At 43.6% G+C, this 27,708-nt stretch overlaps 1 protein-coding gene across 3 annotated transcripts in view; it reads right to left on the bottom strand.

Moving 5' to 3' along the window:
• FGF12 (fibroblast growth factor 12) overlaps positions 1-27,708 on the bottom strand; it is a 215,369-nt gene that overhangs the window by 67,524 nt on the left and 120,137 nt on the right. For all 3 annotated transcript variants that reach the window (XM_057380612.1, XM_057380611.1, XM_057380609.1), the window contains exons 2-3: positions 7,861-7,971; positions 890-993 (exon numbers count right to left, since the gene is read on the bottom strand). In XM_057380612.1, coding sequence (XP_057236595.1) covers positions 890-993; positions 7,861-7,971 — 215 coding nt within the window. The remainder of the gene's footprint in view (positions 1-889; positions 994-7,860; positions 7,972-27,708) is intronic.

Genomic DNA, 27,708 nt, shown 5'->3' with positions numbered 1-27,708 from the left:
TCCTTTCAGCTCCCATGCTCACATACACTTTTAATGCAAAGTAAGTGCCCAGACAAGAGTAGACTCACTACACTGTAAATTTACACAAACGCAGATGAGATTAGAATCTGGCTATACACTATAAAGCAATCATAACTACAGAAATGAGAAGTGTATTATTAACTATCACTTTTTACTATGCAGAACTAGAGCAAAGTTATTTGAAGCATAAAAATTCTGGCAAAGGGCTGCCATATTTAATAAATCACCGAATCAATTATTCACTGTGAAAATCAATTACTTACWTTAAATGAGAATCTTATGAATAACCTCATGCCCTTTCATGCCATCTAAGAAAGTTATAAGGGAATTAGTCGGTAAAAATTGCTGCACTTATCTTTTATGTGCATTAAAAAGACCACACAAATACAGAGAATTTCTGCCAACGAATAGTCCAGAACCATTTTAAGAGAGTTGGGGTATGGGTATTGCTGTGGATTTACACTGCAGTCAAAAGCAGAGTATGACCCATTGGGGCACCACCTATGATCAGGTATCTGGATGCAATTCAGAAGCAATCCCACTGTGTCCATACCATTTCACAAATGTGCAACCAGAATATGAGCAGCCAACTCTATACAACCTCCTCTACAACGTGACCTACATTAAGTACGTACTCAAAGGAACAGAAAGTGTATCTTCACAGGTCAGGAAATATTGCCACGAATCTCTGAGGAGACACTTTAAAGTGAATATTGCATGGCCTTGCAGCAGCTCCCCCCGTTCCTGCTTTTAAAGGTTTGCTGATACGTGACTGTTTTCAGAAAAAGCTGAAAGTCCCAGTGCAGTCTGCTTCTTCCCACCTACAAAACCAAGGCACTCGAAGAGCTCAACAGTGCAAAGTACTTACTGAGCTGTAGAGATATCCCTCAGCGTTCATGGCAACGTACAGACCTGCCTTCACCCCTTGGATTGCCACCACACGAAGACCCACAGGAATTAGATTGAAAAGGGCTGTGGAAGGAAAAGAAAAGCAAATGTTATGGACACATCACCCTGCATGGCCACTGCTGCTTTTGCCCCAGGGCCAGCCCACCCCACTCCTGCCTATTCATGAAAAGACTGAACTAGAATCAAGCATCCTGCTTCCAGCTACAGGGAAAGACTGCAGCCATGGAGCTCATGGCGAAAGGACATTTTTAAAAGTACTGAGTTTGGCTGCCTCCCAAATGCCTTAACACACCCATCAGTCTGTCTGATCACTGCCTTTGCAATGCCAAGGGCTCATCCATGCTCCCAAGCAAGTGMATCATGATGGCTTTCTGAGGGCCAGCTGAGTTGGGGTAACTGCACAAATACAGACTTTGCCYGTGGCAACTGCAACAACACAAACTTAGCTTAGCTCACCCTGAAACACATTTAAGCCTAGTCACACTTTCCTGCATTTGCCATATGCTRTAACAGTACACAGACAGCAACCGTGGCCAGAAGGATGCAAATTAACTTGACTGTGTGTTTGGCCATGTGATCCTGGCTGTCAAGGGAATGAAGAAATTCAAGAAGATATAGTGCTCTGCTGTGGGACCTCAGTACTTCCCCCCACTCAGGAGCAGCATTGAAGAGGACARAAGAGGACAAGATCTTCCATTATTCAGTTTTACTGCAGTCTTATCGACTAAAGCATTGCAACCACTTCCTCCCAGTTAATTACTTTATTGCTTGATTCCCAACCAGTGGACACTGTATCTCATCAAAAGACCCTTCCCATGAGTATATACATTAATGTACTGTCAGGCTTTTGGTCCWTTTCTAACAGCATGGGCTCAAAGAGGAGTCTATTGTCAGCACTGACAGACTGAGCACGGAAGCATTAACATGGCTTTGTTTCTACTGAAATTTATAGGACAAGAGTATTTGGGTGTTGCAGGATCCCTTGTGCTTCAGCTGACAAAGAGCAAACTACAACTCATCCCAGGAAGTTGAAGACATGGAAAGATGGGCACGGGGTCAGGCAGAAATKTAAGCACAAATACAATGGAAATACTTAACTCAAGGTTTATACCCACACAACTGCCCTGAACAAGAATACTCAATGCCACTTTGCTCACGACATCTGCCAGGTGTCTTGGCTGAGTTGGTTTCAGGGTTGTCTCCAAAAGAGAATTCATAAATTCTAGCACACATTAATATAACTTTTTCATCACTTAATTCCCAAGGAAGACTGGATGACTCGTCTCAATGAGGAGGAACCTCGAAGTCTRGTGTAAAAAACCCTACTCTCAGCCCTTTCTTGTGCTTTTAAGCACCAYCTTCAGTAAAACATCAAAGTATGTGCTGAAGTCTTACCAAATCCAGTGCCTGTATTTTKGKTTTTGGGAGAGAATATCAATAGAARTATATGGCCCAGTCTAGCCTGKGTATTGGTCTGTGAGTAAGYGGAGTCAAGGACAGTGCTACTCTGGARCTGTCCCTAGACAAGACAAACACACCCCAGAGTAACTGCTCAGCATTAGGAGTGTGACCTATACCTTTCTCCCTACCATGAAGGTCTAAAACCTTCTGCAATTAACAAGTCTATAAGCAATTCCTCTTCCCTATTTCTTCCTCCTACTGAAAAATGGAGCATATTACTGCTAATAATGAAACAAAATGGGCATCATCATTCATTCCCTACAGCCAATTTGTCATGCACAGAAAACTTGTGACAGACCATTCAAAGTATTCATTAGGCAGCAAGGTGATAACACCCAGAATCAGCRGTTGAGAAGTTCCACTTGGAAGCACCCACATGTTTCCAAATCTCTTTCCACCTCTACATGCAAAGGGAGCACAAGAACAATCGTATTGTGTTGTGYTACAGTGAGAGGACCACTGCCAGTTCCCAAACTCCCTGGAACACTGCAGCACCACAATCATGGYAGAGTATCTCCTCCTCAAATGAAAGGGAGCAAGTGGGCAGGCAAGGATAAGGACAAAGCTGACATAGGTAATTGGAAGCCAAAAGAAACTTTAGGAAGCAAATGTCTTCCTCTGTTAAAAAAACCCAGCAGTTTGGGTCAATCAAGGCTTTGTAAATTCCCAGAGCTATGTCTGCACTCAAATCTAGAAATACCTTTGCAAAAGTTGACAGCTTTTGTCATCACGTTTACAAATAAATATTCCATCTTGGTTCGGAAAAGATTTAAAAGCTTATAAGCTCTATTGTAAAAATATGAAAAATGGAGGAGAGGAACCCCTCAACCAACCTCAAAAGCAAGATGTCTGATTTTTTGTCAGGAAAAATACTCTGATTCATTTGAAACAGCATTCTTGAAAATGGGGAAGAAGACTAGCTGTGGTAGAATAGAACTAGACACTGGGTATGCTAATGTGAGAAAAWTTATAAAATGCTTTTAAAACTACGGCAAATGGTACATATTCTATGCCATCTRCAGCTTCATGGAAGGGACATGCTCWTTTACTTCATGGGCAGAAGAGAAAAAAAAGTAAAGATGTTGAATATTTGTTCCCCTTTTCCTTCTTTACATCTTACCATTTTCAACCACCAGTAGATTTACASCTAACCCTACTACTTTCAGCACACTACAGTCCAAAACCCACAAGTGTGTTGTCACTGTAATATTATGGTAATTTATCAATTAAATTCTGAATACATACTTCACTATGGGTCTAAGTTCTCTACAGAAATGGAYGAGTGAGAAAAGATCTCATATACAGGCCATATACAAGGTGTGGTCCATATGCTCAGATTTAAGCAGCAGTAAGTCAGAGCAGCTAAATTCATTTATACCAGATGATTTGTACTCGAGCAAGACATTTGTGCTGCATGTGAATAAGAACTAATGGAGGATGCAATAGGCAGCAATAGGCACCATGAGATGGTGAGGATTAATATCCTTAGGGGAGTGAGGAAGGGTGCTGAGACAACCAAGAGGCTGTGATGCAACACATATGAAAGAAGAAATAGAGGGAACTGCATTTGCTTAGCTCCAAGAGGGGAAAGCCACGGATATTTTTCTCAGAGGAACACAATAACAAGACAAGAGGCACCAGACAAAAGCCTCAAATAGGAATTACTGGATACGAAGAAAATTCTCTACAAGGAGAATRGTGTAACACCAGAATCTACAGGTTATGAGAGGTTATGAAATAGCTCATTCCTGGCAACATCGGGAAGAATTAGACCAGGCTCTGGGCAGCTGAAGATAACTCACCTCCATGTACAATGCTGGAATGGAAGCCTGCTTAAACTTTCTGTATTTCTGGCTGGAAAGTCCCAAACAATATCCTAGATATGCTGGGTTGTTTCCACTTGGTCAGTCATGTTCACCTATCCTTTCTGTACTGTCCATATGTCAAGGCTTTTCAGATGTTCAACAGGATTATGTGGGCTGAACGAGGAAATCCAGTTGCTCTCATGAAGGGGCATTACCCTGCTCAGCCCAGGGAAGAGCAGCAAGGCAAGCACTGACAGCAGCAGTGAGCTCTGAAATGCTGTCTGAGATCACTGCAGCTGAAAGGAAAAGTTCAGGTTCACACATCACACTAAGAACACAAACAGGGGTCTCACACACCACAAAAATGCACCCCAATGGGAAGAAAACTCTTCACATATCCAATGCCAGTAGCCAGAGAATGTGTCTCCTTGCTTACAGGGAGRTGGCATGTCTCTAACGGCATGGCAGAAGGAACAGATGTCCCAAGTGCTGGTTCCTGGGAAGCTGGCTGGATGCCCATTCAAATGCCATTAGAACTTGGCTTCTGGGTATTTTTTTTTTCTTTAAGTGAGAGGAGGTGGAAAACAAATGCCATCAGCTTCAAGAACACACATAAAATGGGCAACMGATAATTAATTTAAAAATTGCTTAAATATTAGCAGTTCCTCTTGTATAAATAACTGGGTTTTTATTAGAACTTTTAATTGCATCAGATGTATCTGAGGGACATGGCGTGTCTCATTTTAAACGTTTATTTTTCCAGAGTAAACCAACCTAATGTATTCCATGAAAATTATGCATCCYTTCACAATGCTAATTTGAATAATCGTGTGGGGATACAGAACAGAAAACAATGTATGGAACATGGTGTTCAGCAGCTGTTTAACTGTGCTAAGATGACCTCTGCATGGAGAATAGATGGTCATCCAGRCTGGGAAGAATCCTCCTGTGGCCCTCAGGAATACCTTCTCTGCCATAGATGAAAGTTAAACAACCCCTCTTCAGGGATGAGAAAGTATTATTTATCTAGTCTTCAATGAGTTTTGCCCTTGCACRTGCTTCTGACTGGCTGGTCAGGAATCTTCTGCAGAAGTATGTCAGAATGGAAAACAGCAGTGAGGCAAATCCATAAGCTGTTCACTGCAACAAGTAACTTTTGACTTCCTTCTGGTCAAAAATTGAGATTTTTGGAGGAAGAGAAAATAAAAAGACAGTCAGCTTTATTCTGGCATTTCCAAAGTGAAAAATGTGATTTTTGTTTCGAAGCTGTAACTGGAAGCTTCACATATTCTAAAATGTTAATTCAAACTGAAGATTTATGGAGGAGACCGTGTGGTAAAAAGCTATATAAAATTGAATAAAGCACAGTCTTAATTTCATTTGCAGTAGCCAAATATTATCAGGTTGGATTCTTTCCCTTTTTTGAGATCCCCTGRGATCAGAAGATGGGGAATTCTTTGGCTTCGATCTTCTCTCAAGAACTTGCCTACACTTTCCAACACAGTCCCTGACTTTCAGCCAGTGGCTTGGCACACTTCAGTGAGATGCCTCCTGTCCCACCAAGCTGTTGAGGCAGGGCTGCCATCTCACCAGATAAATTTACACTCTAGAAGTGCACTTCAGCCCATCTATTTCCAGTTAAGAAGACTGGGTAGAAGCAGCTCTCAAGTACCCAGCACCTGGCCAAACTCATCTCTGACACTTCTGACGGGATATATAAATCACWGCTGTTTGGGCAATTGGGGCCCAACCTCAGCCATGAGAACCCAGGAGGYTCCCCTGCATCCACCAAGGGTGCAACAGCTTCCCTCATCTCACCTGTCAGTCTGAAATATTGCAGAACTGCTCCTACATTTCTCTGCTGCTTACCTAAATTCATCCCTGCTCCCATTTAAGCCCATTACTTTGTTGTTCAGTCCTCYGTGATAGATGAGGGCAATGAATCCCTGTCGTCTCTAGCATATATTCCCATGTTTTTGATAAATAGGCCTCCAATGGGATTTTCTGCAGTTTATGAACACTCTAGGTTGTCTTTTAAGAAAGAACAGCTAATACAGCCCTCTGAACTCATCCCCTGTGTTGATTTTTGCCTGAGAGTATCTCAAGGCCAGACCCTTCTTGAAGAAGACCTGCTGAGTCTCTGAAAGAAAAAGTGCATGTGTGGAAGGTCACCAATTCTCCTGCTCCACAAGTAAATCACAAGTCATTTAACTGCAATTTGCATTTTTTAATTTGTTCAATACCAGTGTGTGAAAAAGGATTAAAATCTGACACTTGCATTTGACACAGGCCAAGTTTCTGGTGGATGAAGCCTCTTGGGYCATTCCTCAAGGGCTTTACCAGCCACCTGCAATTTCAGCCACCATCTTCCCAGAGCTGCTCTGTCCTATATGGACGCCCAGCCCTGAGCTGCCTGCAGCAGGGCAGTCCCAGAACACACCAAGCTCCTGCTACAGCACCCTGCAGCTTCTTGGGGATGGGGCAAACACCAGGGATGTGGGGCTGCAGCCACCTTGCACCCCGGTCCAAGTGCACCTTCACAGGACAATGTCAATGCCCTGCTATGTGTTGMACCTCTACAGACACCCCTCACCTGCAATCCAGGCCCTGCCTTCCTGGAGAAATGCCACCTTCAATCCAACAAAGAGGTTCTTCAAATTGGAGCAAGATTTGTCCACAAATCAAGCAGGCTTCTCCTTTCACAAAGTACCTAAAATTTGCTTCCATCAACCCTACCACACAGATGTATTTTTTTTCACCTTTAGTAATGACTGGGAAACTAAATTCCATGCTGGACAAGTTAAACACCCCTTTAGCAGTGGTACAGGGTGCCTCAAACCAACCTAGATAAAACAAAACAAGATTTGAGTCCTAGTCYGTTGATGCAATTTGCAGCAAGCAAGGATATGAGCTTAACTGCCCATTCACAGGCATCACTCTGATGCCTATGAAAGGCAGAGATGCTACAGAAAATATTCTACACCTTTTTTAACCTTTTGAAGAGCTTTGGTATTGACAAAACAACTTCTTCAAAAGGAAGATTGATAACTGTTTTGTATGTATTTATGCCAGTATGGCTCCTGCACATGGCCATGGTTTTTAAACTGTRTGGCTCTGCTGCCCTTTGCTGTCCAGCATGAACCCAACCGCTCTGAACATGGTTTTGGAAGRTGACCTCCTTTGACAAGGTCATTTGATACCCTCAGCCTTTACACCAGCCTCAAAGCACGAGACTTCAGTGAACAGCTGCTTTTTGCCAGCCTAGAAATTCCTGATGCTTGCTGAATTTTTGAGGCTAAAATAGTGAAAATGATTTTCTCCTCTTCTCCTTGGAGAGAGAATTCCCCGTATCCTTTACCCACGTGGCATGTGTATAAATATAATCTCCTTTCTCTTCTGGCAGCAATTCAAATCATGGGTTTATTCTCCACCCCACCCAGATGGCAGTTACAGAATCGGGGCAGGAGGGAAGAAGATCAGAGAGAAAACATATGAAATTATACTTGCAAGATTTAAAGGGGAAGGATAGATAGAAAAAAAATGTGCAGAAAACAGCTGTCTTCCTCCCAACTTGATCTTTTCACAAATGAAGCTGCACAAGTGAGACACACTAGGTGATGCATTTGATTGTAATTGGGTTGCAAAACAGGCTAATTTTTCTTACTGTAGTCACTGTTTTCGTCCTTGGTCCCATCAATTGTACCATCTGGGTGCATCTGCAGGAAGTATTCCTGCTGGCTGAATAACCTTGTCACAATTCCTTTCAGCTGGGGTTCTGCAAAATAAAAATAATAATTATTACCAGATATACCAAGTAGCATAAGACCCAATTTGCTTGTCCCCCATTAAGCCCTGTGTAAAAACAAAAATGCTTGGCAGGTAATACTGCTTTTGGTGATTCTTTTCAAGCATGGCTGTAAAATACGTGGATATACATAAGACATATAGGTTCATAAAATTGAGATCAGATGAGCAGGTAAAACAAAATGCATATTTGGTGCAGTAGAAATAGGTTATAGAGCATCAGTTCTCTGAAAGTTACCTACCAAATGGAAGTATTTGGACAGCTGATGTATTCGGAATATGCCACGTATTCAGAACAGTATTTGCTAGCACTGTTGCAAAGAATATACCCATTGTTTCTTATTCTGTTTGTGAAGCCCACCACCTTGATTTTTGTGTGGTTCAGTCAGTATCATGCAGTCCCAGTTTTATGCCAGTGAAAAGCTATTTAAATCACTGGTATTACAGTGGTGCAAACCCAGAGCAACTGAGCGCTGGATCAGGGCTGCATGCGAGTCCAACTTTGTGGGACACAYGGAGCAAAATTCCAAAAGGAACAGACGCAAGACACCTCCAAAACTGACCTCTGACGCATTTACAGGTACCTTAGAACACCTCTGTTTCAAAATCCTGCATGTTCCCCCTCTCCTAAAACACATGCCACACACTGGCAGATTAGAATCTTTGTCTCCAACAGGGACTTTTCCCAGCTTCTRTGTATCATGATCCAGCCATGCCCAGGCTGGGTCTTCCCTATTGCCTCTGCAACATTTTATACCTTCCTGCTGAAGGGGAAAAGGAAAACACAAAAAAAGCAAATCCAATCTGAACTTCACAGGACAGAGCTGTGCAGCTTTATCACCTGTCTCCTCACCACCCAACCAATCAAACACAAACTAAGTGGTCAAAAATAAATTCAATTATAATCATGCAAGTCTTAAAATTTGTCACAGGCATCRCTGCTGGAAAGCAAGGGAGCAGGCTGCATGTGAGCCAACACACTCACTGAATGAAGGAGATTCTCCTTGTGTGACAGGAGGTTGTGGTTTTATGTGACCACCCACCAAAAGTAAATAAATAAGACCTAATTATTGCTGGCTCAATGGACAGGAAAGAATCCAGCGTAGCATACCGAAATCTCGTCAGGCTCCTGCCTTTCATGCCTCTAGTGAGGCTGTTTAATAAGCCATGGTCGTTACATAACCGYGGTCACGTTGTGTGTTAAGTGTTCCCATCCGGAGCCCCACTCTYGCTGCATCACTGCATGACTCCCTTTGGGGAACCCTCACCCTGCTCAACTGCACTCACAACTCCCCCGCAGCAGCAGCAGCAGCAGGGATCTCAGATGCAAACAGACTGCAGGTACAAAGGATTTCAGTTTTAGCAATCCCTACACCAGCCGGGGGAGAGACAGGTACTTTCTCATAGYGACAAAAGCCACTGAATAAATCAGGATCAGCTGGTTTCTATACTGCCTTAAAAAAGAAGTGATTTCAGTGCAGTAAGTGCTGTAGGCTGCAGTCAGGCTTTCTCCCAGCAAGACTCAATGCTGGGACAGTAAATAAGTACAATTGTACTGGTCATCCACTAAGAGCTAGCGTTGGTCAGGCCAAAATAAGTCAAAATTACACTAAGCAAAACACTTAGCTCATKCTTCTTACCTAAATGAATTGTCTATTTTGTTGAATGCAGTGGCTTGATTTTCACCTGCTTTTCATTAGAAAAGTACATCAAAGCTAGAGGAAAAGGAAAGCTGTATTCTCAGACACAGATGACTGCACCATCCTCCTCAAGTCTGTCCCCTTTCTCCCTTTTACCTAATAACACAATAGTAAAGGCACTAATACCCTTTGATATGAGACACGTACATTTGACCTGAATGAATCAGCCTCAATTTTACTTGCTGGTTAAACATTAATGTTAAAGTATTTTGCACAAAATGGAAGAGCTCCCAAAAGGGGAGGTTTTGAAGATGCTCCTGCAGTCTGAGRCTTTCCGTGTGCTGGAGAAGTGTGGGGAGGTCTTGTCTTAAAGCTCTTTGAGGAGAAGCAGGGATAGAAAACAATCYAAACATTGTCTTTTTTCCTTGGGGAGATGATTTAGCTACAGGATAGAATTAGAATAACACCTTTTCCTCTTTCTTTGGGATGCAAACTATCCTTCAACCATGCAAATCATTTTTGAATCAGGAAAATCTTTCCCACTTTTACTGAATAGCCTACCAAGTAAAAAATTGACCAAATCTGATTATTATTAGGAACTTAGACATTTTAGAGTTTATCAGAATAGCACTCAAGATCCCCYGATGTTTCCTTGCATGTTTTCTATAGATGCAAACATTGTTGCACCAGAAGGCTGTATCACCACAGCAAACACAGGGTAAAGCTGCAGGGTCCCTTTCTGTTACTGACCTGACAGACACCTGGTCAGCTTGAACAACTTTCCTCTTTGTAAGGCCAGCCTTTTCTGAATTATTGACTACCTAGGACAAGCTGGAGAAATCTTGTCTTAAATGACCTGGTTTTGCTGCACTTTGAGGCTCACACCCAAACTCAAAAGTAAAATTCATAGGGAGTAAAGCAGAGCTCTCAACCATACACAAAACCACATTCCTCTTGCTCCTAACACAGTTTGACAACAGCAGATCTCCCATCTCTCCTCACTGCACAGATCCTATACTGCAGGAACATTCCTGCCCAGACATACTTAGCRTGCCCTGTAGCACCAGGAAAAAAAGACAGACCTCTTCCAGACACCAAAGGATCAGARAGCACTTTGGAGAACACACAGGTCCCTCCTTCCCTGGTTTCTGCATTTCCTTGGGTCTCTTTCTACAGGAGAGAAGTGCTGGTTAGCAGCTGCAGTTTTGGGTACCTTCAGCTACCTGATCACAGAAGCAGAGCAGGGAGGTGTACAGCCAGCACTGAGTTCTCTCCTCTAACACAAGGAGTGCTGGGGAGTTGCCTGGGCAATGGGTGATTTATCTCACACAGTAGAACCATCTCTCCACTTGAGCTGGCCTCTCTGCATTCCCAAACCCTAACAGACTGGCCAGGCCAGGTCCATAGGGTGATGAAACCACCAGTGTCTCTCCAGTGCCTGCAAAGGAACCAGCTTGAACACAAASAGGTGCACAGGTGACAATAGCTGCTGGAGTAGCTGCTTCCCACCAGGGGAACCTCTTATGCCTAGGCATAAAGCGAGGTACTGGGATTTGCCATTCATGCAAGTAAACAATGTGGCTGGAGGCCCACACACAAARTTTTAGGTGAAGACAACTTTTAACAAGGAACAAGGGTTTATCCATCTTTCCCTCTCACTATGGAACATWACCTGAAGAGAAAAATTGTATAATCACAAGAAAGGAATCTTCCTGCTAGCCCAGAGGCAAAATGTTGCACATGACTTTTAAGAGACCTACTTTTGTCATATCATATATTTTAAAATCACTTCTTTCCATCTACAGAGCAATTTTATCACTCTCCCAGCACTGCTAACCCTTATGCTGCAGTATTGTGCTGAAAACCTCACTCAGTTTATAGGAAAAAACCCTCAAAACCAGTAAGTCTCCTTGTCAATTAAGGATGCTGAGACATCCTGGTAACACAGAAGAGAAAGACAATGAAACAGACAGARAACTTTTCAGTTTTGCAATAAAAAGAGAACCACCCTTCCCAGAAGACAATATTGACAGCATTTATTGGAGTACCAGGGGAAAAAAATACAATAAAACCCCACAACTTTGATACTTTTATTTGTCTATACTTCCCTCAATGATACTGCTCCAGGCTATAATCAATAAGAGAAAGAAGCAAACMATAAAATAAAGTAAAAAAATGCAGCACAGATAAGCAAAACCTCTGCTATGAGAATTTTCTTCCTATAACTCATAGAATTTACCACAAATCAAACTTAAACCTACTCTCTAACTTCAGCCTTCTACAGCAAAGGGGATTCAAATCCTCTTGCTTGCAAAGGCACAATACTGCATAACACACTTGGGATAAACCTATTCTTCCCACTCAGGCTCCTCCATGTGTGCTTCTATTCTGCTGTAGAAGCAGCTTTCCCTGCAGAAACGGAACTGAACTAAAGTGGACAAGACTACAGCACCAACTTAGTGTCTCCCTAAATACAAAGTCAAGCACTTCAGAATGGATTTAGAAAAGACGTTCTTGCTGCCTTAATCCCAAACTACTGACTGAACAGAAGAGATTTCCATGCTGCTTGTACTCCCAGCACAGACTCCATGCTACCAGCTTTCCCATGCAATATGTAAAGGGATATTTTTATCCCTACTTTATAGGCAATACTGCTATWCTTTTGGATGCTTACTTTTAAGATCCTATTCTAGTCGCTCATACACAGTTGTTGAGGGCTGAGGAATACTGGAGAAAACTCAGTGAGTTCTCTTTATGTAGATGCAGTAAGCTCAATTCCTTCAAATGTGGCAATTCCAGAAGACGCAAGGGAAGATCATGCTCAGGAAGCATCCACAATGGGGACAGCAGAGTGCAGAACAGAATATAACACAGAGCAAGAGCTAAGCTGTAACTCTTCTAGTCTGCAGCATCTGTCAGACTGGGCACGTTCCCGATGGTGAAGACACAGTTGTCACATAATGACCCCTCTAAGAGTAGTCATTCACTGACAGCTCACTGARCATCCCCTGAAGGGCATCCTGCTTGGTTACCCTTTCACAGGCCAAACTCACCACTTCTGCCTGCCCTGCTTTTAACTTTCTGAGCCCTTTGACACAGCTGAGGCTAGCTAAATCATGATCTGACTACTAATCTTCCTGTCTCTACTAAAACGGTAATGTGATGCTGCCATTATTCATTTCTGCTGTCCTGACGCTGAGCCCTAAAGTCATCTCAGTTCACCATGAGCTGCTGTGTTTCCTGCCTTATTATGCAGCTACAGAGTGATCTTCATCCTCCTGGGGCTTGCCAAGGACATGATAGTCACAGGGTGCTCACATGTACTTTGTTTGATCTCCAGGGACATGCTCACTGAAGGCCAGAGGATCATGRCCAAATCAGCTACTCAGCAGAGTCATGTCCCTCACCCTCAAAGTGCAGGCATAGCCRAAGATATATGCTGTGTGCTGTGGGGCAAAGAGCAAGAGCCCTGACAAAAATAACACCCTTTAATGACCTTTTCATTTAGCTCTTATATTCAAGGTGAATAAGAAACTCACCCTGGAAAATGGAGAACACCCAAGTCTAATAACTCCCATTAATGCAGAGAGGAGCTACGAGGTTATGCCTCAAAGCAGCATTTAACAATGACCCACTGAGGGCACCAATTCTTGCTTATTCCCATCAGCAAAGCAGCAGCACTATACCCCTGGGCAAGGAACCCTACTCTCTYATCATCACTGTAGGGTAGCTCAATTTGCACCAAACCCTGAGCTCTGGAGGACCAAAGAATAGGGTACAACAGTGACTTCCAGCTGCAACTCCACTGGGCAAGGCAGTCTGCTACAGTCTCATTTCTTGCAACTCACAGAATGCCCTTTATTACTGCAACACAATGCCKGAGGCTGCAGCAAGCCAGACCTCACTTTGTCCTGTGCTGAGAATTATAAAAGGACTCAACACAACCATACTCACAGAAACCACCTTAATCTGAATTCTCTAAGTCAATGTCACGGAACTCAGAGGGGCCACTTTTCAATGAACTCCTAAGAAAGATGGARAGCTTAGTGACCTTTCAGGGATTTGAGCTACCAGCTCCAAGGGTTCTTGCAACGCACAGCAATGCTCTTGGTTGGCAGAGAACCTTCCACTTGAAGTTACTGGTACAGAACTGCTCCTAAATCCACTCCAGACGTTACTGTGCTGGGTGCCAGTGGCATTCGGTGTGGGCTATGGTATAAACTCTAAAGCTCTTGGGGTTACTGTTCACTGCACCATGAGCTGTCAAACAAGAACTCTGCAAGCTGAGATGGGAAGCAGCCATTTTCTATTCAGCAACCTGCAATAAGGCACAAGGAAGGCACTTACTGCAGGATTTCCACARGAGACTTGCCCATTTGTTTGCTCTCTGTCACTGCAGCTCGATGCCTCTGCCTGGTYTTAGCACAGCAAGGCTGTCAGAGATGCCAGCAGCAGGCTCTCAGAACAGTCCCTCTGGCACCTCCTAAGGACATTGGTCTGGCGAGGGAGAAAGCATCTCCAGCTCTCATTTGAACCACCTCAGCATGCTGCTGACTCCCTTCTGTGTCTGTGCAACAGTTTTGCTGARGATGTGACTGCAAACACAGGAACTGTAATACATCTCAGGAGCATATTTCACCTAAATGTTCTTCAAACATTTGTTTATTGCAATTAAACATTTTAGCCTGGAATTTACACATTCCATTATTCTTATTTTCCCCCATTCAGGCTGCAGCTGTCATAATGGGAGGTTGATTTATGACTCACCTAACCAGCACTCAAATCCTTAGCACACCAAGCCCAGCGTGCAAGTCAGAGCATAAACTGCTCCTAATTTACTTAGATTAACTCCGCATTTTAAGTGCCACTGCAGAAACCGCAGTTCCCCTCCCTTAAAAAAGGATGGGTTCCAGAATACTCGATAAGCCAAATTTTGCAAACACAAATTTTGCAGACAGAAAAGGGCACCGAAATCCCTCCTTCAAAAGTGCAGTAYTAATGAAGGCTTGTAATAAATCGGCACAAAAATCAGCAAGCTCCATGCAGATTACTATGGTGACAGGCATCAGCACAGAACTTGGGGATGAAAAGCTGAGATAAATGTTGGGGTAATTTTCCCAGTCAGGAGTTACCGAGTTCTCCAGGGTGTTTGGAGTTAAGATTAAATAATTTGGCTGTCTCAAATTAAATGCATCACTTTCTACATAAGTYTAATAGCTCAACTCACTACAATGGTTCACTGAATCCACCCAGACTGGGAATCTTGGGAATAACACGGCTTGCAGATGTGACAGGATCTGCTGCCCTTGAAGACTCAGAGTGTCTTTCCTCTAGCAAAACATCCTGACCAACTCTGCCACACAGTGACCATGGCTGGAAGTCTTCAGCAGATGCTTCACGYGGCTGGCGGTGGCTGCACCTGCAGTGAGTCACGCACGGAGCAGGTCGAAGCATCGTGAGCCACACACAGGGATCCTGGACGATATTCCAACTGTGYCATTCAGGTGCGGAGGTGGGAAATCCTGCTGCAAAGTGCTGAGTGTTTTCAGCTCCCACAGGAGTCACTCAGTGCACAGAAGTGCAGAGGCAGAGGCAAGACATTTGTTTCCCAGCACCACAGTATTTTCCAGTTTCTGTTACTAAACTCAGCAAAATTGCTTGGACCTGAAAGACGTGTATTCCTCGAGGAAGCCCACAAGCAGGTGGCCAGGATGGCCTGGGCAATGCTGTCTGTAGCATCCTGAGTAACAGGTAGGGAGAGGGCAAAAGAACTGCAGAGCCAAGGGAGGTAAGTGACATGGGGGATCATTTGTATTTACCTGGATGTCTCCTCAGGCTGCCTACACAGAGGTCCAGTYTCAGTGGGTAACAACGGCTGCACACGCATTAGAGAGCCCCTGCAGCAAAACCAGGCCTCCAACCCCACCTTGCAAAGCTACCACGAACCCCTTCAGTTTAGATCCAACCCTTTGGTGTAACATGGGTGCATCACCCAGCCTGTGAGTACGATGGAGAGATAGAAACTCACTGACACCAAGATTTGCTCACAAGATCTGTGGTTTTGGGGGCCCCAAACAGTCAATCCCAGCTCCTTTCCCAATGATGCAGAATGAAGGCCCTACCCAGCTTGAGTTTAATGTGATTACAGGGATAGTGTCACCCTCCAATTACAAAGCATTCAGAGAAGACAACAGCTCTGGACAACAGGGCTGCACAGCACACTCATGTATTTATTCATCTCAAATTCGAATCTCCACCCAGAGCTAATAACTACAGAGAAACAACTGGCATTTCTAGGATGTATTACATGAAATAACAGGCTGTGCTGGCAGGAATGGCCTCTCTGTTTGAAGGACACACTTCCAAAAATGACATTTCCCAAACTCAGAGGGATGATGGGCTCAAGCCGATGACAGCACCCATCAAAGCAATCGCCTCCTGTCACCGTCAGTGAGTCACTAGAGCAGAATGGCACCTTGTAGGAAAAAAAGAGCATCCAGAGAACTGATTTCCTTTGCTGTACTAGTGCCTGCCAGSAGGAATAGTAATTAGCTCTCTAGCAGGGAGCACAGCTGCCTGCCTGCACCCCTCCGTGATGCCTGCTTTGCTCTTACAAAGATGAGCCCCTCCAGGGAAGTCTTATTTCTCACTTGTAGAGTAGGTGGAAATGATGTGATTGCATGTCTGTGGCATTTATGCAGACCCTCCCATATCCAGGGAATCAGCTTTACAGGGATGTTAATACAAGCCTGAGCTAGGGGGCAGAAAAAATAGTCGTATAAAGCATTGAAAATTAGGGGTGCTACATGGAATCACTGCTTCATGTCTGTGGATGATCTCAGCACAGCCTAGGAATGTCAGAAGGTAGAGAAGTCATCCTGCAGCTTACCCACTCTCCAAAATCTGGATCCCATGTGACAGCCACCTAAGGTCAACAGCTTAAAGACAACAGTCTTTAAGGAGATACAAAGTCCTGGATTGGTTTTCCTAGAAGGCAAACACCAAACTAATGTACATGACACAAGAGCTAACCACTGCACAAACATCAAGGACAAAACAGCCATCAAAGCACTGCAGGGCAGAAAGAGGAACCCAAAGACCATTGCAGGTGAGACAGTGGGACAGAAAGTGGAWGAAAACTGATGGCCTAGCTGCCACTAGGTGTTTTGGCACAGAATTGCTGACAACCTCTGGGTAAAACTGTCTAGATACATATTTTGCTGAAAAGTTCTGAGTAAGAGTAGCTAAAGCTATACACAAACTCCATCTCACTAAAAGAAAAAAAGGCATCTGAAAAGAGTGCAAGTTTTCRTTTTTTCTTTTGACATGACTTTTTCTTTGGAAATTTAATGAAAAAAAAWGTTGAAACAGCCAAAGTTTCATCTTAAATACAATAAAATATTGCATTGAGTCTGAATCCTCTTCTCCCCAGAAATGTCTTTTATTTGACCAGAGAACTGAAAAAAATCAATTCTTCATACAGTTCACTCCCAGGTTTGTCTTTGCCTCCCCCAGGATGTGGTTTATGTTGCTTTGTTGATCCAGTGTGTTTCAGCAGCAGACAAAATTTCAGAACATTTTCCTTTCAAGAGCAATTTTCTACACCTATATTGACTTGAGCTCTGATGATAAAACCAAAGCAAGGCAGGAACAAAAAGCATACAGAAGAGATGTATGGCTGTTCCAGAATTTATGCAGGATGAGCTTTTTCAGGAAAAGGAATTTAAGAAATGAGGAAATTGAATGCAAAAGAAGTTGTAGCTACAGCTCCTRAGCTGTCGTTTTCCAGCACAGTAAATGCCTTGGCTACTAAAGGTTAAGGCTTGCTCATAAGTATGGATAGCAGAGCACACAAGATGTATTATTTATTTTGAGGAACACCCTGCAATTATTCCTGACATATTGTGTAATTAGCCAGAATTACAGCATATTCACCGAGAGTGAAACAGAGGATAGCATAAATATTATGTGTGAGCCCACAGTCACTGAGCACATTTCATCTGGGTGCAGATGCGTCTCATGAACCAGCCAAGTGTGGTTCTCCCTGGCCCCCTGGGCTGTGCCAGTTCCTGAGTACACACCCACAAARGGGAAACATTGGGACTAAAATCCTGACTTTTCCTCAATGCCAGCAATGGGAGCTCAAGAGCTGCGTGAGGATTTAACAAATGGGAACGCCCACACTGCAGAGCTTTCAGGATGACTGAACCCAAAACTCATAGCCAAGAAGAAGGGTTATATTCCCATATATGTTACCCCAAGAGAGGTGAAAAGGAAGGCTCAGWGGATGCCTGGAGAAGCTACTTGCTGGGCTTTGCTGCCTGGAGTTGACAAGAGGATAAACTGAAAAGCAGCTCTGCCCTCTTGCCATCCTTGCAGCATCTCTTGGCCTGCATTTCCCAGAGAGAGCATTTCCTACGGAGCTGGATACTGGACATCAGACCCATCCTAAGGACTTGTTTGATGGCTCAGAAATCCTGGGGAATGTCGTGGCACTGCTTTGCTGCATGTATGGTTAGAAAGATTGTTTTGTTCTCTCGACTCCAACATGCAACACAAAACTTCTTCACTGTTAATCAAGAYTTCTTCCTAGTTTCCTACAAAGATGTGGTTTGGATATAAAGACATTCTACCCAGGATTTGCTCCATGAGAGGATGTAAAAAACAAGTTTATCACCCTTCTGAGGAGTTCACATCTAGACTCAGCATAGGACTGAGGTTGGACTAATCAATAGTGGGGGACCCTTTCAACTCTGCTGCTGGTTGACCATGACTTGGTGGCATTACCACATTCTGTACTCTGAGGTTTTGAAGGGCTCCAAATAGAGTTCCCATCTCCTGTAACCTCGAAGTGTCCCAAGCAAGGCATCCCATCACTAACAGTGCTCACATGAGCAGAGCAGACACCATCCCTGCTGTTCAGGTCTGCCACAGTGCTGGGATTTATGCTATTCTCAGATGCTAAATCTCTTCACCTCCCCCCATCAATCCAGCAGGTCTAAAATACTGCAGAAMCACTGAGAAGTCCCTCACACAAACAAAACACACCATGGAAACAACTACATCAATCTTCCACCCTGCTCTGAACACCTAAAAAAGTAAATTCATTAAAAGAGAAAATGGACAGAACATACTACCAACCAGCACTAAGCAGAAATTAACCACTTCAGATGCTATCAGTCTCAGGGAGGMTGCCTGGTTCTACCAACACCAGCTCACAGAAGTGCCCTGGATAATCACTGGATGGCAACTCAGGCTAAAATTTGGGTCCCAGTGTCATTCTGCAAGCTTTAAATAGTCCCAAGCGATAACATGCTCTTTTACTACAGTATTCCTCATCCAATCTCACAAGCATTTTCCAATGGGATGAGCATGTGAAACTCCTATTTAACAGCTAATGAGCCTGTGATGTGGAAAAATTAAAGCTTGAATCAATCGGTTTGTATTACAAGAATTTTTTTTTTTGCTCACTGCACTAATGCAGCTTAGGCATTCCTGTAGCAGTTTGGAAGTATTTTTTGACTCAAAATTATGATGTTACTAAATTTCAATCTTATACAACACCCAAATGCATAATGAAAATGTGCTGCTTGTGCCATTCTGGTCTGAAAAATTATGCTTCAAAAAGCAAGATCATGCTAAAAATGGCCAAAACTCCACCATGTGACTCCAAGTTCTTTTCTTTTGCTTTGGGAAAGTACACCTTTTTTAATCTGCGTAATAATTTTCATTTTCCATTAGTGCCAAAGGTTTAGTTCAAACTAATGAAAACACCCCAGGTGTGAGAAAGCCATCATCCACTTTGTTCCATGTAAAGCTCTGTTTTAAATAATGATGTTTTAYTGCTCATCTCTCAGCACCTCATTTCTGGTGCCAGGCAGCCGTCAGGACTCYAGTGAGACAGGCAGGTTCACCTGCCACCCAACTGCTGTCTTGGAAGAGAGCTTGAAATCAGTGAGCTCCCTCTCCAGGGATGTGTGTGCTGAAGATGACACAGTGCAGATGGAGTGAAAACACAAAATCTGCCTCTCCAACAGGTTTCTGAACAGAGCTACTGCTCTTCCAGCTGCCCAAGAGGACTCAGAGAGAAGAAGCTCTCAAACTTCACCTGATGCTTACTCATCATTCAGGAGCTGCTACTGGCCTGTAGTTCTAAAATCTTAAAATTTATTTAATGGCAAGTAAAGGTGAGTTACTGAAAAGCAAAAANNNNAAACAAAAAAAAAACAGAAAGAAAAAGAGAAGAAATGTTTAAGGAAGCAAAGAAGGCAGGAATGGCACAGAATTAAATGAAAGCCAAAAGAAATGTTTAGACATGATTCAATACTGATGCTGCAGAGCCCATACTGACAAGCACAACACCCCAGTGTAAAAGCCAGCAGAGAGYTACTGGTTACAGCACAGGCTCTGCCAACCCTTTTAGCCACTGTCACAGACAATCCCCGTGAGAGCGTRATGCTGATCACCAGGGAATGACCGCAGGGACGGCTGCAGATCGATACCAGAGGCAGCCAGCGACTCACACCAGCTCCGGTTACAGGAGCTGTGCCAGGGAAAGCTACGGAGCAGGTGGATGATCCAAGCCCCTCCCTCACCCGCCAGTATCTGATCCCTGCATCTCCTGCAGCCCAGCTGCTCCCAAGTCCCAGGGAACCCTTCAGCATCCCAAACCTAAGATGGGGACTGGAACCCAAAACAAGCTGTCTTTTTGTTAATTTCTACTGCTTCTCAATATTCTGGAAAATGCACACTGGCTTTTTGCAGCCTGGCTTTATTTGCAACAGATCCATCCACTTGACCTTTTGCAAACCGTTTTGCTTTGGGGAATGAATAAAATGTATTTATTTGGCAGCTCAGGCAACATGGGTGGCAACTGCTAAGCAAAGAAACTAYCTGCAGCCAGCAAGGGGAGGGGACAGCCAACTATCCTATTCTAGATAAATATCAATTAAGTGAGCATGTTCTATTAACCCCAAGACCTGGCTCTTTTCTTCTCTTCTTTTATTTCAATCCAAAATGCTTCAGTATCTCAAGAAAGGAAAATTTCAGGGGGATTTTACCTTTATCATATCTACAATCAGGTTTCAGCTGGAAAAAAAGGAACAAGTAACATAATTACATTGCCTGTCTTCGGTTATTTTGCCAGTTGACAGCATGTAGCTGTCCACTGGATGTAATACATGCCCTTAACAGAGCAACCTGCTGGACTGAAGGTGAGACCAGAATGTACAGGGCACTCTAWGGATGCTGCTGTGGGATGTGGGAGAAGCTCTGGGCCCTCCATCACCGTAATGGACGTATCTAGCCCTGGATCTTCATCCTCACAGACAGTCCCCACCATCAGAGGCAACAAGCCATTTTCTGACATCAATAAAAGCACTCCAAACAAGAACTATTGTGCTGAAAAGGTCCCAAGAAGAAGCATGGAGCAGAGGCAGGTGACAGAACAACTGCTCCTCTCCTTCAACCCCCGCTGCCCAGCTTCTGGCCAGTGAAGTGCCAGAGGCCCCCAACTGAGGGTTTTTCTTCAAGATGACATGGCAGCATCAGAAACAGAGTTCATTTTTGTGCTCGGTAACACCGAAGGAGAGGGGGCACTGATGCAAGTCAGACTGAATTGGACAAAATTCCACCTCCCACACAAAACTTCAGGTACAGGTGCCAAGAAGAGAGAGGAATTGCTATTGCTCCCTCCATCCTTGCTATTGCGCATAGGAACTTAACAGTCTTTCAAACTTAGAGCTCTGTCTAGAGTGGCAGAACCCCAAGCAGCATGTCCTCAGTGGGCACCCCAGAACAGCAGAGCAGTCACCTCCCTCTGACAAACCCWAAGCCATAGAGCAGATGTGGGAACAGAGCTGCACAGACCCATTCTATGATGCTGCTGCTTTAAACATCAACATTCACCTCTCAGTGCAGCCCACTCCACAGAGAAAGGGCAGAAAGCAAAAATGCCTGGAAGTGCTGCATGGAGTCCCAACACATCAGCAACCAGCCAACAGCTCCTCCCAGAAACTAAGGGCTCAGGACTCAGGCCACTGCCCTGCCTCCAGGTCCATGGCTTTGTCCCTTTAGCCAGGGCACTCTGGAATGAGCACAGGAAGGCAGAGGTGTTTGACAGGTACYAGGTTGCAACCAGGTGAATTTCCCTAGAAGCCACATAAGCTCCATCAGGGATTCAGAAAGCCTCATTTCAGTGCTTGGAACAARCACAGTTATTTGTCTCAGCTACAGCGTGGGGGCTGGAAAAGCCAAAGTGAGTGGTCTGCCTGAACAGTGAATCCCACAGTCGTGTTCCACAGCTCTCAAGAAAGATGCCTTCTGCTTTACCATTTTAGAAATGTGTTGTAGCTGCTATTTTCAGAAGTACTGGTAAGAAGCTGTAGTCCTACAGCCCTGTGACCGTGCTGCACAAACTCAGTCTCTGCACTGACTCCCTCAAAGCATAAACCGCACCATTCCTGCAAGCTGGAAGAAGGGCATCCATGAGCACGTCCATGGTTTTTCTATAGCTTTTAATAGAGATGCAGAGTAAAACCAGGCTCTGGGAAAGGCTGAGTTATTTCAGGATTCTGCTACTGTCAGAACAGGGAGAAGATAAAACAATAGATGTAGTAGCTTACTCCATGCTCAGAAAGGCTAATGCATTAACATGAAGAATCTTGTGTTAGTTAGGGAATAGAGGAGAACAGAGTATGAAGGTATTGTTCCCTGCGAGACTGCAGCATGTGCAGCCCAGGCATACAGTAGATGATTTCAGTACAGGTCATTTCTCAAGACACTTCCAAGATTAAGACACAACAACAATGTAGTCATGGCAGTGATGCTATGACAGCACACAGAGCATACAKAAATGTATCTGTATTCAACTGTTAGTTCTTTATTTAAAAGGTAGYTCTTTGGAGCTTGCTTTCTCTGACCTGTTCTTGTCTGTGCTCTYGGTCACCTTCTACCAAGCCATAGAGCTTGCAAATGTGAAAGGGATGTCCACCTCTTACATGTTTTGCTTGATAAAATTCTTTGATTTTAGTAACAACAAATCACAGCTTGGTTTCAACTGTGCAGGAGTAGAAAAATCCCAGAAATAATGTGCACATGACTGTTCAGAARGATTGATCAAATGAAACAAATGCCAGAGGAATGAAATAAATGCCTACCTGGCCACCATGGTTCATAGCATTCCCATTTGGAGAGGGGCAAAAAGGAAAGCAGATAAGCCCAAGTGCAATTACACTTGCTCCCCCACCACAGTCAGATTCAGGATTCTGTTAGTCAAGCTGATGATTGTTTTTGTTAATACATCYGTCAAAATATGCAGTACCTGGCCTACTGGAATTATTCTTAATTTGTGCTGAATTTACCAARGAAGGAAGGAAGGAAGAAAATCTGGTCTCCATTTTGGTATTTTTTTAGAACTCAAGCTTTTGGGTTTATATTTCAAAGAAACATTTCATTTAGAAAAATACCTGAAAGTTAAAGAAAGATAGACATAYAAAAATCTTCCAAATTAATCTGCACCTTCCTCCCCTACCCTCAAAAAAACCCAACGGTTGTATCAGTCAATGATAAAATGATGCATATGGAWCTTTTATGGGGAGGGAAAATAATCACTCACAAACTACTTTTTGCCCTGACTTTCCCATTTGGCTGGTGATGGAGGAATCAATCATTTGTATTGCTCTAATGGTGAGCCTCTGCTGGATAACAATTTCCACTGCTCTCACAAGCACTGCTACCCCTGAGGCCATGGGGACAGAARATATCCATCCCTCTCAGAGCTTGGATGACTTCCATGGATTTTCTTGGCATCAACCATACTCAGTCCAGAACTAGTACGAAGCAGCTTACTGACTGACATGCTTGCCCATAAGCTGTGTTGTGAAGCAGGCTGGCAGCTGAGTTTTCTATGCTATGGAGAAAGCCAGGAACTTGCAGCTCATCCCCAGATTTTAGAAACTGAGAGCTCAGGGCTGCTATCTGACCCCCCAGTAAACAAGGACAGCCACACACCGCGACAGCCACCACATCTGCAAGTCACGAATGTGTGCGATACCRCCCCCGGGGATCAATTGGATAAAGTGAAACCCATCTACCGAGCTGTCGTGAGCAGGAGGGAGCCTTTTCCTCCCTCCTGATAATTTTGGCATTCATTAGCACGGGTGGGTRCAGAAGGAGCTTACAGCACCACCGACAGACTGGCAACAGACTGTCCCAGCCAAGGAGGATGCACACCCTCAGGCTGTGCCCTTTCCCATGGTGTTATCCAGGCTCATGTTTGGCAGATTTGGCATCCATCTCTAGCACTTCCATGAGCTCTAGCTGTCTTAGTGATGCCACATTTCCAGCCATTTCCATTCCCATCAGCCACTTCTTCGATACGGGACACAGCACTGAATTCTGCACAGGAGTAGGTACAAGAATGTGATGGACCTCCCTTGGTGGGGCACACACCCAGCCACACATGGACACACTACAGAGAAGAGCRGGGATCCAGATGGAATCCTCCTGCAGGGAACAGCTATGCCCCAGGTATTGCAGCCGGCATTCGGAAAATCACAACAGAGAGGACAAATTCCACAGGTTGGGCAGATATTACAGCGGTTCTGAGATGCACCACTCCAYAAAAGGAGGCAGGGACTAAAAGCTGAAAAGGTGATTTTTACCCTGAGCTTCAATCATCATTTTCACCCTGCATGAAAACAGAAAGGACTTCAGGATTTAAGTCAGGGAATTTAACAGCTTGCAGATGACAGCCTTCTCAAATGTTTTAAATGAATCTCTGAATGAACAAAGTCCTTCTGTGTCCTTCAACTAAAGTTGCTCTTATATTTTACTTATTCTGCTGCAAAAATATCTACATCTGTGTATTTTAAGTTCTAAATATCTATTTATTATTCAAAACAAGAAACACCACAAAGGTAAAACATGGTTTAAGTTACTGCCTTTTTTCTATGTGCAAGCCRTTTCCTTCATTTTGGAAGGAGCTTTTATATCTCAAGGAAAAACATCCTTTCCCTGGAGGTGCACAAAATATGTATCAGATGGGGGGCGAGGGGAGGGAAGTAATTTAAAAAGTGCAATTTTTTTTTTTCCTGAGGTGAAAAACCTGTTTGAGAATGAGCTCTACATTCTGAGCTGGAAACTCATCTACAGAAGCAAACTCTGAGGGGACTGAGACAATGCTACACAGTGCCTGGCATCACATGACCCAAAGCTGCCTTGATTCAAATGAGATTTCTCCAAGTAATAACACCCTTTCAGTGGGTTTCACTTGGATAAAATTTGTAGTAACCCCCAGAGATATTGTGCCTGATGCTCCAGCTTGTTTCCCTTTGTGCAAGGCTGCCAAACTGCTCAGCTTTACTGTTCAATGGCCATGATGGAAGGCGACCTCTACTCCAGCTCTCCAGGATGCTCTCTGCCTAAGAAGATGGCTGGGGAAGCAACAGTGACAGCTTTCACAAACAAGCTGGACCCACCAGCCCAGGCTTTCCGGACTGTTATAAAACAGCTGAAGAAGGGACATGTTTGGATGCTTTAAATCAGACAGAAATGGGATGAAACTACTTTGCCTATCTGTTGGCAGGGAAGTCACGCAGACAGAGCTGCTTGTCTAGTCTTCTGCATTAAACTCTTGGATCCTTCAATTCCTGAAGAAGAATCCACATCTTGAACCTGCACCAAGCCATGCCACAGAGTTATTTCTTTTTAATCCTCTATCAAGGCACTATGGTTCAGAGTGAAGTATATAATTTACAGATGTACAATTGCAGCAAATAACCTATATTAACTCACAATAATGGGATTAAGCCCATATGTCCAAATATTCAGCTTTGTCCACAGCAGTCAGCGTCCTTATTTGGCCTATCTTAAATGGGTAAGTCATCTTGGAGCCAAACACATGCAAGAGCTATAAAAGAACACAAAGTATGCATGTGAGACAGCTGCCTTTGCCCATTGAAAAGACAGACAAAACTAGTTTTCATTTTACAACAGTCCCTACTGCAACCGGCAAACGTTTCTGCAGTCTGTTTTCCTCAGGAGCTGAAAGCTTTGATTATACAAGACATCCCTGCATGGAAATGGTTCCCCATAGCTTGCCAAAACCTGTGACTACTCATGCCCAGTATGCGAGACTCAACTGCTCTGGGGTACAAATTCTCCCTTTCCATATGAGAGCAGGAGTATGTCACTCTCAATTCACACAGGCTGCAAAGTGGAGTACAAGGTGCCAACCAGTGCCAAGTACCTCTGCTCACCYACATCTTTACTGAATATTTTAGCTATAGCAATATTTAAGACACATATTAAAACATGTATTGAATTTTATTACTTAATCAATGCAAGCTCACACAATTACTTCACAGAAGCAAAAGGAACATGAACCACCATCAAAGTTCTATTTGTGTAATGCGCAAGCTACAGCTCTACCATTACTGCAACCTGAGCTCAGTGGTAGTGGGGCACAAAGCACGTTGTGCTGGTTCCAGCACTGGGAATTAGGTCTCTGTGTCAGGTAACAGCTCCATAGCTGGAGCTGGTCTCGCCTCCTGAGAAATGGGAAAGATTCCTCCATTCGGTAGACCTTGTTCAGTACTATAGATGAAAACCACTCTATAAATTTCAAGTATTTTGACAGTTACTCCCCGTAGTCATAAGACAAGGTCATGTTTAAAAAGGTAAGGAGAGATCCCCCAGCACTGTATCATCTCCAAATACAACTGCACCTCTTTTGAACATGGATGTTTCTCTCATTCCCTTCACTGACTTGCAAACTACTGAACCAGCATATCATTAAGCACACATAATCACCGGGGTTGTGGGTCACTGCACAATGTATGCACATTTCTTTAAACCACTTTCAATTCATTTGCATGTAATTTTCTGTGCAGAAACTGGATTCTGAAATGAGCAAGTTGTCTTGGCACAATACGCTCCCTTGAATAAACAATCTGAGCAGCAGAATCCCTGTGGCATATTGCCTCCTGAGCAGCACACCCAAGACCAGGAATATGAAGTATCAGTGAAATAAATCTCTATTTAAAAGATGGATGTAGGGAACTTAAGCAGACACAGTCCATACTTAGGAAAGGACATTTGGATGTTTTTCACAGCAACTTAATTCCTCTACTTCTTTGATTTAATAAATGAATCCAGTACTGGTTACAAGGGATTGACTGACAGCTCTAAAGATTGAGCAGCTCTATTTTTACACACTGAGTAGCACTGATCCTCCTTCTAAGTCAATAAAAAGACTCCTTTAAATCACTCTGGCCTTCAAGTTATCAAAAATGCTTCTCATCATGAAAGTCCATGTAAGTTGAGGGAATTCTTAAAATTCATCAATTCTTCATAGGCATTTACTGAGTCCAAGGAGGCAGATTGGACCTGYGCAGTTGGGAGCACTGGGGTAGGACCAACAAAAACCTTCCCCGCCACATCCTGCTGGAAGTCAAACTTTAATGAGACAAAGCATTTTGAAATATAGGTAACAGGTCTAGACTTCCCAGCCCTTTCAGTCCTTAGGAGATTGCATTTCATAGCAGATTAAGATGGAGAGGAAAGAGGACTAGAAAAAGATTACATCAGTGAAATTCCTAGCTCCCATTCTTGATCCTGTGAAGAGTGATTCCTGAGACAAAACACCAGAATTTTGGGGGTAAGMGCCGTGTTCTGGTCTTGGCTCACAGATTAATTAATATACAGGATAGTCCAGCCAGCCTACACTCATCGTAACTTGAGTGGRAACAAAAGGCAGGCAACTTTTTCCCTTTGAATATTTCAAGTCACGCTATATTTTAAGTATTTTATAGCCTCTTGTGATAATTGCTTTAAAGCAGACCAATAAAGAAACTGCATTGAGTCCCTGCATTAAGTCTTCAAACATTCTGGTAACTAAACATGGTCCCTGCCCCACAGCCGTGAATCTGAAGTGCTGACAGCAAACCAGAACAATTATTCTTTCCCCTTTGCAGAGAACAGTGCTGACAAAAGTGGCCTTCTATGGCGAGAGGCTTTGCCCCATTTCCTTCCCTTGCTCAGATGAGTACAGGTCACGTATCTCAGTC

This window comes from Malurus melanocephalus, unplaced genomic scaffold (assembly GCF_030028575.1).
Source record: "Malurus melanocephalus ecotype Western Australia unplaced genomic scaffold, MMel_1.1 scaffold_464, whole genome shotgun sequence".
Classification (NCBI taxonomy): Eukaryota; Metazoa; Chordata; class Aves; order Passeriformes; family Maluridae; genus Malurus; species Malurus melanocephalus.
The sequence above is the reverse complement of the archived record's forward strand: the minus strand, read 5'-3'. Positions and strand labels throughout refer to the sequence as shown.